General features: G+C 45.5%; 2 protein-coding genes across 2 annotated transcripts in view; both read left to right on the top strand.

Moving 5' to 3' along the window:
* The first annotated feature begins 2080 nt into the window (after positions 1-2080).
* LOC115176151 (pro-neuropeptide Y) lies at positions 2081-4548 on the top strand. Its single transcript, XM_029735979.1, has 4 exons — positions 2081-2171; positions 2586-2773; positions 3811-3900; positions 4239-4548. Exons 2-4 carry the CDS (start codon positions 2586-2588, stop codon positions 4261-4263), a joined length of 303 nt encoding a protein of 100 aa, XP_029591839.1. The 5' UTR covers positions 2081-2171; the 3' UTR covers positions 4264-4548.
* Positions 4549-5837: 1289 nt separating this feature from the next.
* LOC115175475 (MAGUK p55 subfamily member 6) overlaps positions 5838-14695 on the top strand; it is a gene marked incomplete in the record, with an annotated part of 35952 nt that continues 27094 nt past the window's right edge. The window contains 1 exon segment of the mRNA XM_029734718.1: positions 5838-5850.

Below are 14695 nucleotides of genomic sequence, written 5' to 3'. Positions count from 1 at the left end.
TGTGAGCAAGGAGACCTACAAACCTAACTCAGTTACACCAGCTCTGTCAGGAGGAATGGGCCAAAATTCACCCAACTTATTGTGGGAAGCTTGTGGAAGGCTACCCGAAACATTTGATCCAAGTTAAACAATTTAAAGGCAATAATACCAAATACTCATTGAGTGTATGTAAACTTCTGACCCACTGGGAATGTGATGAAAGAAATATAAGTTGGAATAAATCATTCTCTCTACTATTTTCTGACATTTCACATTCTTAAAATAAAGTGGTGATCCTAACTGACCTAAGACAGAGAATTTTTGTCAGGAATTAAATGTCAGGAACTGTGAAAAACTGAGTTTATGTCACATCCTGACCATGGTAAGCTGTTATTTTCTATGGTAGAGTAGGTCAGGGCGTGACAGGGAATTTATTCTATGTGTTCTATTTCTATGTTGTTAGGTTCTAGTTTTTGTATTTCTATGTTGGTTTGTTTGGGATGATCTCCAATTAGAGGCAGCTGGTCCTCGTTGTCTCTAATTGGAGATCATACTTAAGTAGGGGTTTTCCTACCTGGGTTTTGTGGGTGATTATTTTTGAGTAGTGTTTGTTTTACCTGTGCGTCACGGTTTGTTGTTTTGTTTATTCAGTTTATTTATGTATTGCATAGTTTCACAGAGTAAATAAAAATGTGGAACGACACACACGCTGCTCTTTGGTCCGCTTCTTCCTATGACAACCGTGACAGTTTAAATGTATTTGGCTTAAGTGTATTTTGGTGTATTTCCGACTTCAACTGCATATATGTGTGTGTGTGTATATATATATATATTATTGGTATTTTTAATTTTTTATTCATCTGAACAATAACTGATCTATCTGTTCATTAGAAATACTTTATATTTTCCCCAAATTTCAGTTGAGGGGCCTAAGGAGGGTGTTAGAGTAGCATGAAAACACATTCAGAAAACGTCTAGGGGAGAAAGAAAGGATGCTAATGAGATCTAATCAATTCCTATCACATTTCTCTTTTGGGGGTGACAGAAAAAAATATGGAATTTGATTGACTGTAAAACATAAAAGAGAGAGGAGGAAAATAACCTCCAGGGGACCCCATTGATTTTGTTTGTCACTCTCACTCAAATATCATAGTAAGATGTCATAAGGCATTGCAAAATATGTTGAATTGGAGGAAATTAGCTTTAAAACTGCAACAATTTCTCACCACCCCATGACAAAATGTGTAGAATTGCAGGAAATGTGTTCTGTCAAGCGAACTCATTTGTTTACTTTTGTTAAAGAAATGTGTTTTTTGCTAACAGATCCCTCTGTAAGTATTACATGATAGTTTTTAATCTCGGTCCTCAGTTAATGTAATTGTATAGCTAATGGGCTGTGTGTTTGTAGATGGACTGAGGTGATGGAAGCTATAGCAACCAATGTGATAATGGCTGGGGTCATTTTTGCTTGTTTTTGCTGATCTCCAAATAGCATTTTAGAGTTTTTAAATTGTATAGAAATGCAGCAAATGAAGTTCAACTTTCTTAACCCCTCCCGTTACGGACCTCACTAGAACTCAGACCCTGGTTATGGCCCTGTGCTTGTGTGCATGCGTGTGTCGGTGTGTGTGCAGCGTGTGTGTGTGTGCGTGTGTTTAAGTGGGTGTGTGCGTGCGTGCTTGTGGCAATTAATGGAGGTTTTTAAAATAATAAACACATTTTTCACTCAGACTTTGTCCCCAAGTCAGACAATTCTGTCGATATTGACAACCCAGTCATCATAATCATCACATAAATTGGTCTTGGTTCTGCGCCATGTCTCTTCAGCCCATTTTATTCCACTCCAGAGTGATGTTGTTAATTCGTTTGAGAGGAGAAAAAAATACATTCATTTCCACCACTATTGACATTTTTTAAAAAGCAATCATTTTTTTAACGCATTAATTAATATAGTTTAAAATGGGCGATGACAGCTTGCGGTGACGCGTCTGTCCGCGCACATTTTCAGAATCGTGATTTGGAGACTTACGTTCAATGGAGCGCATCTTGTGATGTGCCCTCCCCACCCAGTATTGCGCGCAGCATTATAAAAATCGCGCCCCAGACTGGGTACCCTATGCAGAACGCACAGCAGCAGAAAGACGCCTGAGGACAACTTCTATCCAAACTATAATTTAAACCTTCAAGTCAATGTAAGTAGCATACCTCTATTACATCTATAGACATGATTTAAACAAGATTACATTTTGATTTATTAACCTTTTTATCTAATGTACCTACCGGTTTTATAGGGGTTTTCTATACAGCTTGTATCCTATCTACTAATTTCATTGCCTTCACTGAAACTGACATTTTTAAACAATTAATCTGTGGAAGTCAATAAATAGATATCATTTTAATTTTAAACAACAAATTTAGATAACCATGAGGCATCCTGCAGTTAATGTAGACTACGGGTTGTGGGGTAGTAGTAGGGAACAGACATAATTATTGTCTTGAACATATACAACTTGTAAAAGTTTTCCCCAGGTAAACTAACTTTGATAAGACTGCGTAGCCTAAGCAATTCAGACCCTGATATTTTTCTTGATTCGTAAACATTAAAGATGCATCCTAACTTGGGTACCTGGCTGGGCGCAGTGACGCTCCTCGTCTGGACCTTCATATGCATCGGGACGCTCGCGGAAGGCTACCCGGTCAAACCCGAAACCCCCGGCGAAGATGCGCCCGCGGAGGAACTGGCCAAGTATTACTCCGCTCTCAGACATTACATCAACCTCATCACAAGGCAGAGGTGAGTGCTGTGATCCGAGTGTGATACATTGCTGATTTAATTAAAGGGCTGAAGTTTGGATTTGTGATTATCCAATTGAAATATTTGATTAGTGAGCCACAGGCTATTAATTTATAATGACATCATCATATGATACTGTAGTAGGCTAATAATAACGTATATGTTAGCACATTTAATACAAACGAATGGGCTTCAGCCCAAAATGCTGTGCAAATGAGCACTTAAAAGAAACAACAATAAAAATTGTGCAAGTAGGCTAATCAAATGAATAATATCAGACTATAGATTACTGTACCATAGGCTAAACCTTTCAATAACTAACTAACTAACTAACTAACTAACTAACTAACTAACTATATGGAGTGGGACACTATGAACTCACTTTGGTTTGTAGCTTAATATTTGTGTTATTACTGGCTCTAGTCCAAATACCAACTAATCCAATCATTCAGGTGACTAAAATAATAAAGATGAGTCACATTAACTTGTCACTAATTACTCTGTGTGTTGTCTATATGAAACAAGGTCTTTATTTCAACAGCTGCACCCCCCTGATTCTTAATTAGCAACATCCCACTCACCTCTTTACAGATGAAGCCCATCACCCTGCATCCACTCACACTCTGTTCACTAACCTCAGTGTAAAAGTCCTTTCCTGGTACATTTTTTGCTGGTGTGCCCATGGCTACAATAATTTAAATGTCCAGATTGTATTGTGAATGTGTTTCTTCTGTTAGAGTGTTGGTGTTAAGAGTGGGAAAGGGTCTTAACGAATTCCAATAGGGCTTATCTTCAGAGGAGCAGACTTGACAACCAACAAAACAGTCCTCTCTTTTTATACAGAAGGGCTCTAAGGACAAGTATTTTTTTTACCAGAAATATATTCATATTGACTCTAGAACAGTTGGGGTAAATCATCTTATGGGGGCAGCACACATGGTCTAGTTCCTGAAGTTTAGTCTATGCAAATATGAATTCCTGAAATTCCTGTCTCACCCTCTCCCATTTCTCTTTCTCTCTCTCTCTCTCTCTCCCAGGTATGGGAAGAGGTCCAGCCCCGACACACTGGATACACTGATCTCAGAATTACTGCTGAAGGAGAGCACAGACACGCTCCCACAGTCCAGGTACTGTCACTGTGTGTGTGTGTGTGTGTGTGTGTGTGTGTGTGTGTGTGTGTGTGTGTGTGTGTGTGTGTGTGTGTGTGTGTGTGTGTGTGTGTGTGTGTGTGTGTGTGTGTGTGTGTGTGTATTGATAAAGTGTCTCAGAGTAGGAGTGCAGGTTCCCTCTGTCTATGTAATCTTATTTATTTTGATCTGAAAGGTAAAACTGATCCTAGATCAGCACTCCTACTCTGAGACGCTGTATAAATATGGGCCCTGGTCCTCTGGTCTCAACAGAAGAAAGTACTGTGGTAGTTTGGACATCATTTTTATCTGATACTTTATATTTTGTCTCTTCCCAGATATGATGAACCGTCGTTGTGGTAATAGTGTCTCTGTCCCGGCCCAACATCCGGGCTCATCGCCGTGGCGACGAGCAACTGACCTCAACAACATGGCCGCCTCACCATGGCCAACGTCCCATCCTAACAACCCCAATGGGTTTCATGACGTATGCATCCCCCTCTCTCCCCATCCTCCATCCAGAGGCCAGATAACTGTTCAGGGTCTTATGAAAGTCATTATCTGTGCATTGTTATTCTAAATCAGGGGAGAGAATTATTGATTGTATGGTCAAAACTGTGCTATTAAATATAAATTATATAACGGATCTACTTCTCTTCTGTAGTTGTACACTTATTTCAAATGAGTCTTTAGCCAACAGCATAAATGAAGGTTCCTTCTGGCTTTGTACATTATACTGGAGAGATTGTACGTCTTTAAACACATGTGTATGCGCACTCTCACATCACAACACATTTTTGCAATTCCCAGAGAGCTATTAGATGCCTTGTACTCAACTCTTTTCAGGCCAATGGCAATTTGGTGGCTAAGGGCGCACTCTTGTGGTTGATATGTTTTACTGCATTGAACACGATATGGCGTTTCCTGGCCTGAAGTCAGAGTAACTACTGGGTAGGTAGTGTCCCTGTAGAAAGCATTACGCTTCTTTCACATAGGTGTTAATGCAAAAAGGTATACAAAATATTATACTATAACGTGGGACATTTGTAATGAACTGTCCATTGCAATGGAATAACCTTGGTAACACTTTGTCATATTATCCAACATCAAGTCATCATCGAATTATTGTCATGCCAACAAGTGTAGAATGTGAATGAATAGAATGAGTATACTGCTATTGGAGGAATCTAGACATAAAATAGAACAAGGTAAGAGAGATAGAGGAGAGAGCAGATAAAATGTCATTCAAAATGTTGTGCATTTTCATGACTGAATGTTTCTGATTAATATGCTGGTTGTTATGGTGAATACTGACCTAATAGCCCACCTATTTTGAAATCTCAGTTTAAGTGCAAATTACCATCTAATAGGAAATAGGTCCTTATGTTATTCTATAGCCTGTCATATTTGGCACACAATGTTCATTCAACACTGCAGGCTATTTGTACAGCTAGTCTCAAATGGTGCATAGAAAACAAATTCCTAATCCTGCCCTCTAATTCCCAGTTAATCCCACACAATGTATAATTCCCACCCAATTTAATTCAATTAACTAAGCACGCCATTGTCTACTTTAATGGTCCACAGTTGCCGACTCTTAACATTGAAGCTCTTTACGTAGCCTTTTTCACACATGTAAAATAATACATAGGCAAGGCTATAATATCAATACCATCAAGGGCTCTCTATTCCCATGAATAAAGAATTGGTGAGTAAAAAAAAATCACAAATGTAACATTCAATTACAATATCATTCGCGTTATGAATTGTTCCACTGTATCCCATCGTTGGACGTGGGGGATGGAATTCCCGATAGAGCTCGGCTATGATTCGTCCATTTCTGATATAGGTCATCAGTAGGGGCGCGGTGTAATGGTTTGATTGACATCGTGTACACACGGCTAGTAAGCAGTGGGACCAGGACAGCTGAGGGGGGGTTGAATTTCCAACTGAGACAGCCACACGATTACCGGTAAGTCAGAATGGGCGATTGAAGTTAATTCTACAGAGAAACTATATGTGAAAGGAAAGGGGGACTTTTTGGTCTCCAAGATGGATTTAGCACGTAAGGATGAAGTCAAACCTTGTGTGCTGTCCGTGATGTGTGTGTGGCTGTGGGACCTGTATTTGGAATGGTTTACTGCTCGTCCGATGTGATTGCCTTGCTCATACACTGAGTGCTTGTTTTGGAATCGGATGCTGTTGACTATGGGAAAGGCCTTAGCTATGATGATAATACTCTCCAAACGTGCAGGCTACAATGCCTTGGATCGGTAACAAAAATGGCCGCATGTGTGTGATGAGTTTAATGTTATTTGCTAACAATTGACAGCAAAAACGGACCCATAATTTGGAACGCGTGTAGACCACTCGTCCGCCCATTCATTATTTCCTGGGTATCGGTCTATTTCTAATCGCCGTAACGGGATCTGTACCTGAATATATCGCGCCGCTGATGGGAAGTGTCAGGCAGCAGGAATCCCCACTATCCCAAAAGCACCGCACCAGCAGAGACAAGGGAAGTGGTGTAGAATGTTCCAAGGCCACGCCACGATTTGATAGGCTAGAGTGAAAACACAATTGTTTGTTGACCAACTAGCAGGTTTAGTTTATTTGTGCTGAGCTGGTGAATGGACGTGGGTCGGGTCGGGTATAGCTGTAGCAGCGTCTGGTCCGAAGGCAGAGGGCAGCAGACGCATGATATTGATTTTGCCTTCAGATTTGTCTGAGTAGTGTAGAATGCCTTCTAATGTCACTACTTAGATAAACTCTTAATCCTGACCATCTGAATTTGATCATCTTAGTCATTATAAAAGGTTTAGATGAATTCACCTTTTGCCTGTAAACTATTGTCCTTTTTGGTCATGGTGACGCTGGTTGGCTTTATTCGCTTGCGTATTTTTCTGGCTGGGTTTAGAAGTGGAGGTGATTAGGGGGAGACCTCTGTAAATACGCAACGTCCCGGTGGATCCTTGGGGGTGGAATTGAGGGCAAAAGAGGGTGCAACTCAATATTAGGAAGGTGTTCCTAATGCTTTGTACCCTCAGTGTATATCTGCAGTAATAGTGGAATGATAGTGTAGTGTTTCACAGTATTACTTACCCGCCAATGTTGTGATTGGCTGTGATATTCGCCTATTGGTTTCTCTCGCCGGAGCATCAACATGTGAAAACTGTTCTGACTTTGTGACTGTGCTATCTAGTGGAAATCGCGCTGTCTCTCAATTTCAGTTTATGTGATTAAACAAGCAATGAATAGTGTAGGGAATCATTGTTCCATCTAAATCGCCGTGAAATATATGTTCAATACCCAATAATATAGTATTTACAGCTGTTTGAAGCTGGTGGACCTTTCGGTTTTGGTCCACGCTTCAAACAGATGTAAAAACTATATATCTTTTTAAGATATGCCACAGCGATTTTAGATGGTACAATAATTCCCTACACTATTATTGTTTTCTCGCACAAACTGAAATTGAGCGAAAAGTGTAAAATTTTAGCAACCCAGGAAATGACAGTGATTTCCACTAGATAGCACAGCCACAAAGTCAGAACATTTTGACAACAGATGCCCTCCAGCAGGAGAAATCAATTGGCGAATATCACAGCCAATCACAACACTGGCTGGTAAGTAATACTGTGAAACACTATCATTCCACTATTACCGCCAGATATATTATTGACATTTTCTGAAATTACATTGCAAAACATCCAATGTGTAACACCTTTAACATCATGGTGCTACTCCAATTCATCAGGGCATCTACAAGGTGTCGAAAGCGTTCCACAGGGATGCTGGCCCATGCTGACTCCAATGCTTCCCACAGTTGTGTCAATTTGGCTGGATGCCGTTGGGAGGTGGGACCATTCTGGATACTTTGGAAAATTTGAGTGAGAAAAACCCAGCAGTGTTGCAGTTCTTGACACACTCAAACAAGTGCGCCTGGCACCTACTACCATACCCTGTTCAAAGGCACTTAAATATTTTGTCTTGCCCATTTACCCTCTGAATGGCACACACACACAATCCATGTCTCAAGGCTTAAAAATCCTTCTTTAACCTGTCTCCTCCCCTTCATCTACACTGATTGAAGTGGATTTAACAAGTGACATCAATAAGGGATCATAGCTGGATCACCTGGATTCACCTGGTCAGTTTATGTCACGGAAAGAGCAGGTGTTCTTAATGTTTTGTACACTATGGATATTAAGTATTATGGATATTTTCTGAAATTACAACGCAAAAATACAAATAAATCCTATGTGTTGCACCTTTAATGTAGGCTTAGGTAACTGTTCAAATGAATGCATCTTTCTTTCCTTCCTTGGGTGATATAGCCAATAACATAACTGGATTGGTGGAAAGCTAGTCAAGGAAGGAATGAGGCTTGGAATCAGTCCATCTTAATATGACAACCCTTATTCTGTGCACGTAAGCGGAGTATTTGGTTTTGTACTGGCTGGTGTACGTTCTTGATTTAGTTTAGTTTATTTGCATACTGCACTGCTGCATAGATTAAAGGTGGATAGCAGCAGTGTCATGCCGTTCCTGATCATGAATCGCCCAGGCAGAGCCAGAGAGACCAACATGACCCACGCCCAGTGGTGGAAAAACGACCCAATTTTAATGCTTGAGTAAAAGTAAAGATACCTTAATAGAAAATTACTCAAGTAAAAGTCACCCAGTAAAATACTACTTGAGTAAAAGTCTAAAAGTATTTGGTTTTAAATATACTTAACTATCAAAAGTAAAAAAATAAATGTTTAAGGATTGCCAGCGGCACACTCCAACGCTCAGAAATAATTTATAAACAAAGCATTTGTGTTTAGTGAGTCTACCAGATCAGAGGCAGTAGGGATGACAAGGGATGTTCTCTGTTTAGTGAGTCCTCCAGATCAGAGGCAGTAGGGATGACCAGAGATGTTCTCTGTTTAGTGAGTCCTCCAGATCAGAGGCAGTAGGGATGACCAGGGATGTTCTCTGTTTAGTGAGTCTACCAGATCAGAGGCAGTAGGGATGACCAGGGATGTTTTCTGTTTAGTGAGTCCTCCAGATCAGAGGCAGTAGGGATGACCAGGGATGTTCTCTGTTTAGTGAGTCCTCCAGATCAGAGGCAGTAGGGATGACCAGGGATGTTCTCTGTTTAGTGAGTCTACCAGATCAGAGGCAGTAGGGATGACCAGGGATGTTTTCTGTTTAGTGAGTCCTCCAGATCAGAGGCAGTAGGGATGACCAGGGATGTTCTCTGTTTAGTGAGTCTACCAGATCAGAGGCAGTAGGGATGACCAGGGATGTTCTCTGTTTAGTGAGTCTACCAGATCAGAGGCAGTAGGGATGACCAGGGATGTTTTCTGTTTAGTGAGTCCTCCAGATCAGAGGCAGTAGGGATGACCAGGGATGTTCTCTGTTTAGTGAGTCTACCAGATCAGAGGCAGTAGGGATGACCAGGGATGTTCTCTGTTTAGTGAGTCTACCAGATCAGAGGCAGTAGGGATGACCAGGGATGTTCTCTGTTTAGTGAGTCTACCAGATCAGAGGCAGTAGGGATGACCAGGGATGTTCTCTGTTTAGTGAGTCCTCCAGATCAGAGGCAGTAGGGATGACCAGGGATGTTCTCTGTTTAGTGAGTCTACCAGATCAGAGGCAGTAGGGATGACCAGGGATGTTCTCTGTTTAGTGAGTCTACCAGATCAGAGGCAGTAGGGATGACCAGGGATGTTCTCTGTTTAGTGAGTCTACCAGATCAGAGGCAGTAGGGATGACCAGGGATGTTCTCTGTTTAGTGAGTCCTCCAGATCAGAGGCAGTATGGATGACCAGGGAGGTTCTCTTGATAAGTGCATCCTATTCCCTATATACTGCAGGACGTTTGACCAGAACGCTGGCGCTGTTGGGATGCACACTCATGCTTGTCTCACACCCACAGAGCCACAGTCTGGAGCTGGACTCGGTCATTGTATCTTCTGAATAAGTGGATGTTATGACGTGTCCAATCTCTGTTAGAATATAGCAGACATTACAACCTGGGTTTCCTCATTTCAATCAGGCCTGAGACACACACACACACACACACACACACACACACTCCCTGACCTGCTCTTTCACCTCTCTACCATCCCCCTTTTCTTCTTGCTCTCTTTCCACATCTCTTGCTGCTTCTCTTGACTTTCTCCTCTTTCATTCATCTCTCTTCTCCCACTCTCTGGTAACTATTAACACAGCAGTTGGTAGAGCAGAGAGGCTGGAGGAAGACAGCAGTTGGTAGAGGAGAGAGGCTGGAGGAAGACAGCAGTTGGTAGAGGAGGGAGGCTGGAGGAAGACAGCAGTTGGTAGAGGAGAGAGGCTGGAGGAAGACAGCAGTTGGTAGAGGAGAGAGGCTGGAGGAAGACAGCAGTTGGTAGAGGAGAGAGGCTGGAGGAAGACAGCAGTTGGTAGAAGAGAGAGGCTGGAGGAAGACAGCAGTTGGTAGAGGACGGAGGCTGGAGGACTACAGCAGTTGGTAGAGGAGGGAGGCTGGAGGAATACAGCAGTTGGTAGAGCACAGAGGCTGGAGGAAGACAGCAGTTGGTAGAGGAGAGAGACTGGAGGAAGACAGCAGTTGGTAGAAGAGAGAGGCTGGAGGAAGACAGCAGTTGGTAGAGGACGGAGGCTGGAGGACTACAGCAGTTGGTAGAGGACGGAGGCTGGAGGAATACAGCAGTTGGTAGAGCACAGAGGCTGGAGGAAGACAGCAGTTGGTAGAGGAGAGAGGCTGGAGGAAGACAGCAGTTGGTAGAGGAGAGAGGCTGGAGGAAGACAGCAGTTGGTAGAGGAGAGAGGCTGGAGGAAGACAGCAGTTGGTAGAGGAGAGAGGCTGGAGGAAGACAGCAGTTGGTAGAAGAGAGAGGCTGGAGGAAGACAGCAGTTGGTAGAGGACGGAGGCTGGAGGACTACAGCAGTTGGTAGAGGAGGGAGGCTGGAGGAATACAGCAGTTGGTAGAGCACAGAGGCTGGAGGAAGACAGCAGTTGGTAGAGGAGAGAGACTGGAGGAAGACAGCAGTTGGTAGAAGAGAGAGGCTGGAGGAAGACAGCAGTTGGTAGAGGACGGAGGCTGGAGGACTACAGCAGTTGGTAGAGGACGGAGGCTGGAGGAATACAGCAGTTGGTAGAGCACAGAGGCTGGAGGAAGACAGCAGTTGGTAGAGGAGAGAGGCTGGAGGAAGACAGCAGTTGGTAGAGGAGAGAGGCTGGAGGAAGACAGCAGTTGGTAGAGGAGAGAGGCTGGAGGAAGACAGCAGTTGGTAGAGGAGAGAGGCTGGAGGAAGACAGGAGTTGGTAGAGGAGAGAGGCTGGAGGAAGACAGCAGTTGGTAGAGGAGAGAGGCTGGAGGAAGACAGCAGTTGGTAGAGGAGGGAGGCTGGAGGACTACAGCAGTTGGTAGAGGACGGAGGCTGGAGGAATACAGCAGTTGGTAGAGCACAGAGGCTGGAGGAAGACAGCAGTTGGTAGAGGAGAGAGGCTGGAGGAAGACAGCAGTTGGTAGAGGAGAGAGGCTGGAGGAAGACAGCAGTTGGTAGAGGAGAGAGGCTGGAGGAAGACAGCAGTTGGTAGAGGAGAGAGGCTGGAGGAAGACAGGAGTTGGTAGAGGAGAGAGGCTGGAGGAAGACAGCAGTTGGTAGAGGAGAGAGGCTGGAGGAAGACAGCAGTTGGTAGAGGAGGGAGGCTGGAGGAAGACAGCAGTTGGTAGAGGAGAGAGGCTGGAGGAAGACAGCAGTTGGTAGAGGAGAGAGGCTGGAGGAAGACAGCAGTTGGTAGAGGAGAGAGGCTGGAGGAAGACAGCAGTTGGTAGAGGAGAGAGGCTGGAGGAAGACAGCAGTTGGTAGAGGAGGGAGGCTGGAGGAAGACAGCAGTTGGTAGAGGAGGGAGGCTGGAGGAAGACAGCAGTTGGTAGAAGACAGAGGCTGGAGGAAGACAGCAGTTGGTAAAGGACAGAGGCTGGAGGAAGACAGCAGTTGGTAGAGCAGAGAGGCTGGAGGAAGACAGCAGTTGGTAGAGGACAGAGGCTGGAGGAAGACAGCAGTTGGTAGAGGTGAGAGGCTGGAGGAAGACAGCAGTTGGTAGAGGACAGAGGCTGGAGGAAGACAGCAGTTGGTAGAGGAGGGAGGCTGGAGGAAGACAGCAGTTGGTAGAGCAGAGAGGCTGGAGGAAGACAGCAGTTGGTAGAGGAGAGAGGCTGGAGGAAGACAGCAGTTGGTAGAGGAGAGAGGCTGGAGGAAGACAGCAGTTGGTAGAGGACAGAGGCTGGAGGAAGACAGCAGTTGGTAGAGGTGAGAGGCTGGAGGAAGACAGCAGTTGGTAGAGGACAGAGGCTGGAGGAAGACAGCAGTTGGTAGAGGAGGGAGGCTGGAGGAAGACAGCAGTTGGTAGAGCAGAGAGGCTGGAGGAAGACAGCAGTTGGTAGAGGAGAGAGGCTGGAGGAAGACAGCAGTTGGTAGAGGAGAGAGGCTGGAGGAAGACAGCAGTTGGTAGAGGAGGGAGGCTGGAGGAAGACAGCAGTTGGTAGAGGAGAGAGGCTGGAGGAAGACAGCAGTTGGTAGAGGAGAGAGGCTGGAGGAAGACAGCAGTTGGTAGAGGAGAGAGGCTGGAGGAAGACAGCAGTTGGTAGAGGAGGGAGGCTGGAGGAAGACAGCAGTTGGTAGAAGACAGAGCCTGGAGGAAGACAGCAGTTGGTAGAGGACAGAGGCTGGAGGAAGACAGCAGTTGGTAGAGGAGGGAGGCTGGAGGAAGACAGCAGTTGGTAGTGGAGAGGGGCTAGAGGAAGACAGCAGTTGGTAGAGGAGAGAGGCTGGAGGAAGACAGCAGTTGGTAGAGCAGAGAGGCTGGAGGAAGACAGCAGTTGGTAGAGGAGAGGGGCTAGAGGAAGACAGCAGTTGGTAGAGGACAGAGGCTAGAGGAAGACAGGAGTTGGTAGAGGAGAGAGGCTGGAGGAAGACAGCAGTTGGTAGAGCAGAGAGGCTGGAGGAAGACAGCAGTTGGTAGAGGAGAGAGGCTAGAGGAAGACAGCAGTTGGTAGAGGAGAGAGGCTGGAGGAAGACAGCAGTTGGTAGAGGACAGAGGCTCGAGGAAGACAGCAGTTGGTAGAGGGAGTCTGGAGGAAGACAGCAGTTGGTAGAGCAGAGAGGCTGGAGGAAGACAGCAGTTGGTAGAGCAGAGAGGCTGGAGGAAGACAGCAGTTGGTAGAGCAGAGAGGCTGGAGGAAGACAGCAGTTGGTAGAGGAGGGAGGCTGGAGGAAGACAGCAGTTGGTAGAGGAGAGAGGCTGGAAAAAGACAGCAGTTGGTAGAGGAGAGAGGCTGGAGGAAGACAGCAGTTGGTGGAGGAGAGAGGCTGGAGGAAGACAGCAGTTGGTAGAGGACAGAGGCTGGAGGAAGACAGCAGTTGGAATAGGACAGAGGCACGAGAAAGACAGCAGTTGATAGAGGACAGAGGCTGGAGGAAGACAGCAGTTGGTAGAGGACAGAGGCTCGAGGAAGACAGCAGTTGGTAGAGGACGGAGGCTGGAGGAAGACAGCAGTTGGTAGAGGAGAGAGGCTGGAGGAAGACAGCAGTTGGTAGAGGAGGGAGGCTGGAGGAAGACAGCAGTTGGTAGAGGAGGGAGGCTGGAGGAAGACAGCAGTTGGTAGAGGAGGGAGGCTGGAGGAAGACAGCAGTTGGTAGAGGAGGGAGGCTGGAGGAAGACAGCAGTTGGTAGAGGAGAGAGGCTGGAGGAAGACAGCAGTTGGTAGAGGAGAGAGGCTGGAGGAAGACAGAGGGTCATGTGACACGATAAGTTACTGTATATGACATATGGGCTCCCGTGGCGCAGTGTCTAAGTCTCTGCATCTCAGTGCTAGAGGTGCCACCACAGCCCCTGGTTTGATTCCAGGCTGTATCACAACCAGCTGTGATTGGGAGTCCCATCGGGCGGCGCACAATTGGCCCAGTGTTGTCCGAGTTAGGGTTTGGCCGGCGTAAGCTGTCATTGTATATTCTAATGTGTTCTTAACTGACCTGCCTAGTTAAATAAAGGTTAAATAAAAATAAATAAAGATGCGGCTCGTTAAGGGCTGGGGGTTGTGAAAAGCTGTGTGTGTGTGCTGGGGGTTGTGCAAAGCTGTGTGTGAGTGCTGGGGGTTGTGATAAGCTGTGTGTGAGTGCTGGGGGTTGTGATAAGCTGTGTGTGAGTGCTGGGGGTTGTGATAAGCTGTGTGTGTGTGCTTGGGGTTGTGAAAAGCTGTGTGTGTGTGCTGGGGGTTGTGATAAACTGTGTGTGAGTGCTGGGGGTTGTGATAAGCTGTGTGTGAGTGCTGGGGGTTGTGATAAGCTGTGTGTGAGTGCTGGGGGTTGTGATAAGCTGTGTGTGTGTGTGTGCTGGGGGTTGTGATAAGCTGTGTGTGTGTGTGTGTGCTGGGGGTTGTGATAAGCTGTGTGTGAGTGCTGGGGGTTGTGATAAGCTGTGTGTGAGTGCTGGGGGTTGTGAAAAGCTGTGGGTGTGTGCTGGGGGTTGTGACAAGCTGTGTGTGTGTGTGCTGGGGTTGTGATAAGCTGTGTGTGTGTGTGCTGGGGGTTGTGATAAGCTGTGTGTGTGTGTGTGTGCTGGGGGTTGTGATAAGCTGGGGGTTGTGATAAGCTGTGTGTGTGTGCTGGGGGTTGTGATAAGCTGTGTGTGAGTGCTGGGGGTTGTGATAAGCTGTGTGTGTGTGCTGGGGGTTGTGATAAACTGTGTGTGAGTGCTGGGGGTTGTGATAAGCTGTGTGTGAGTGCTGGGGGTTGTGATA

This window comes from Salmo trutta, chromosome 36, assembly GCF_901001165.1.
Source record: "Salmo trutta chromosome 36, fSalTru1.1, whole genome shotgun sequence".
Classification (NCBI taxonomy): Eukaryota; Metazoa; Chordata; class Actinopteri; order Salmoniformes; family Salmonidae; genus Salmo; species Salmo trutta.
Note: the sequence above shows the minus strand (reverse complement) of the source record. Positions and strands in the feature narration are given on the sequence as shown.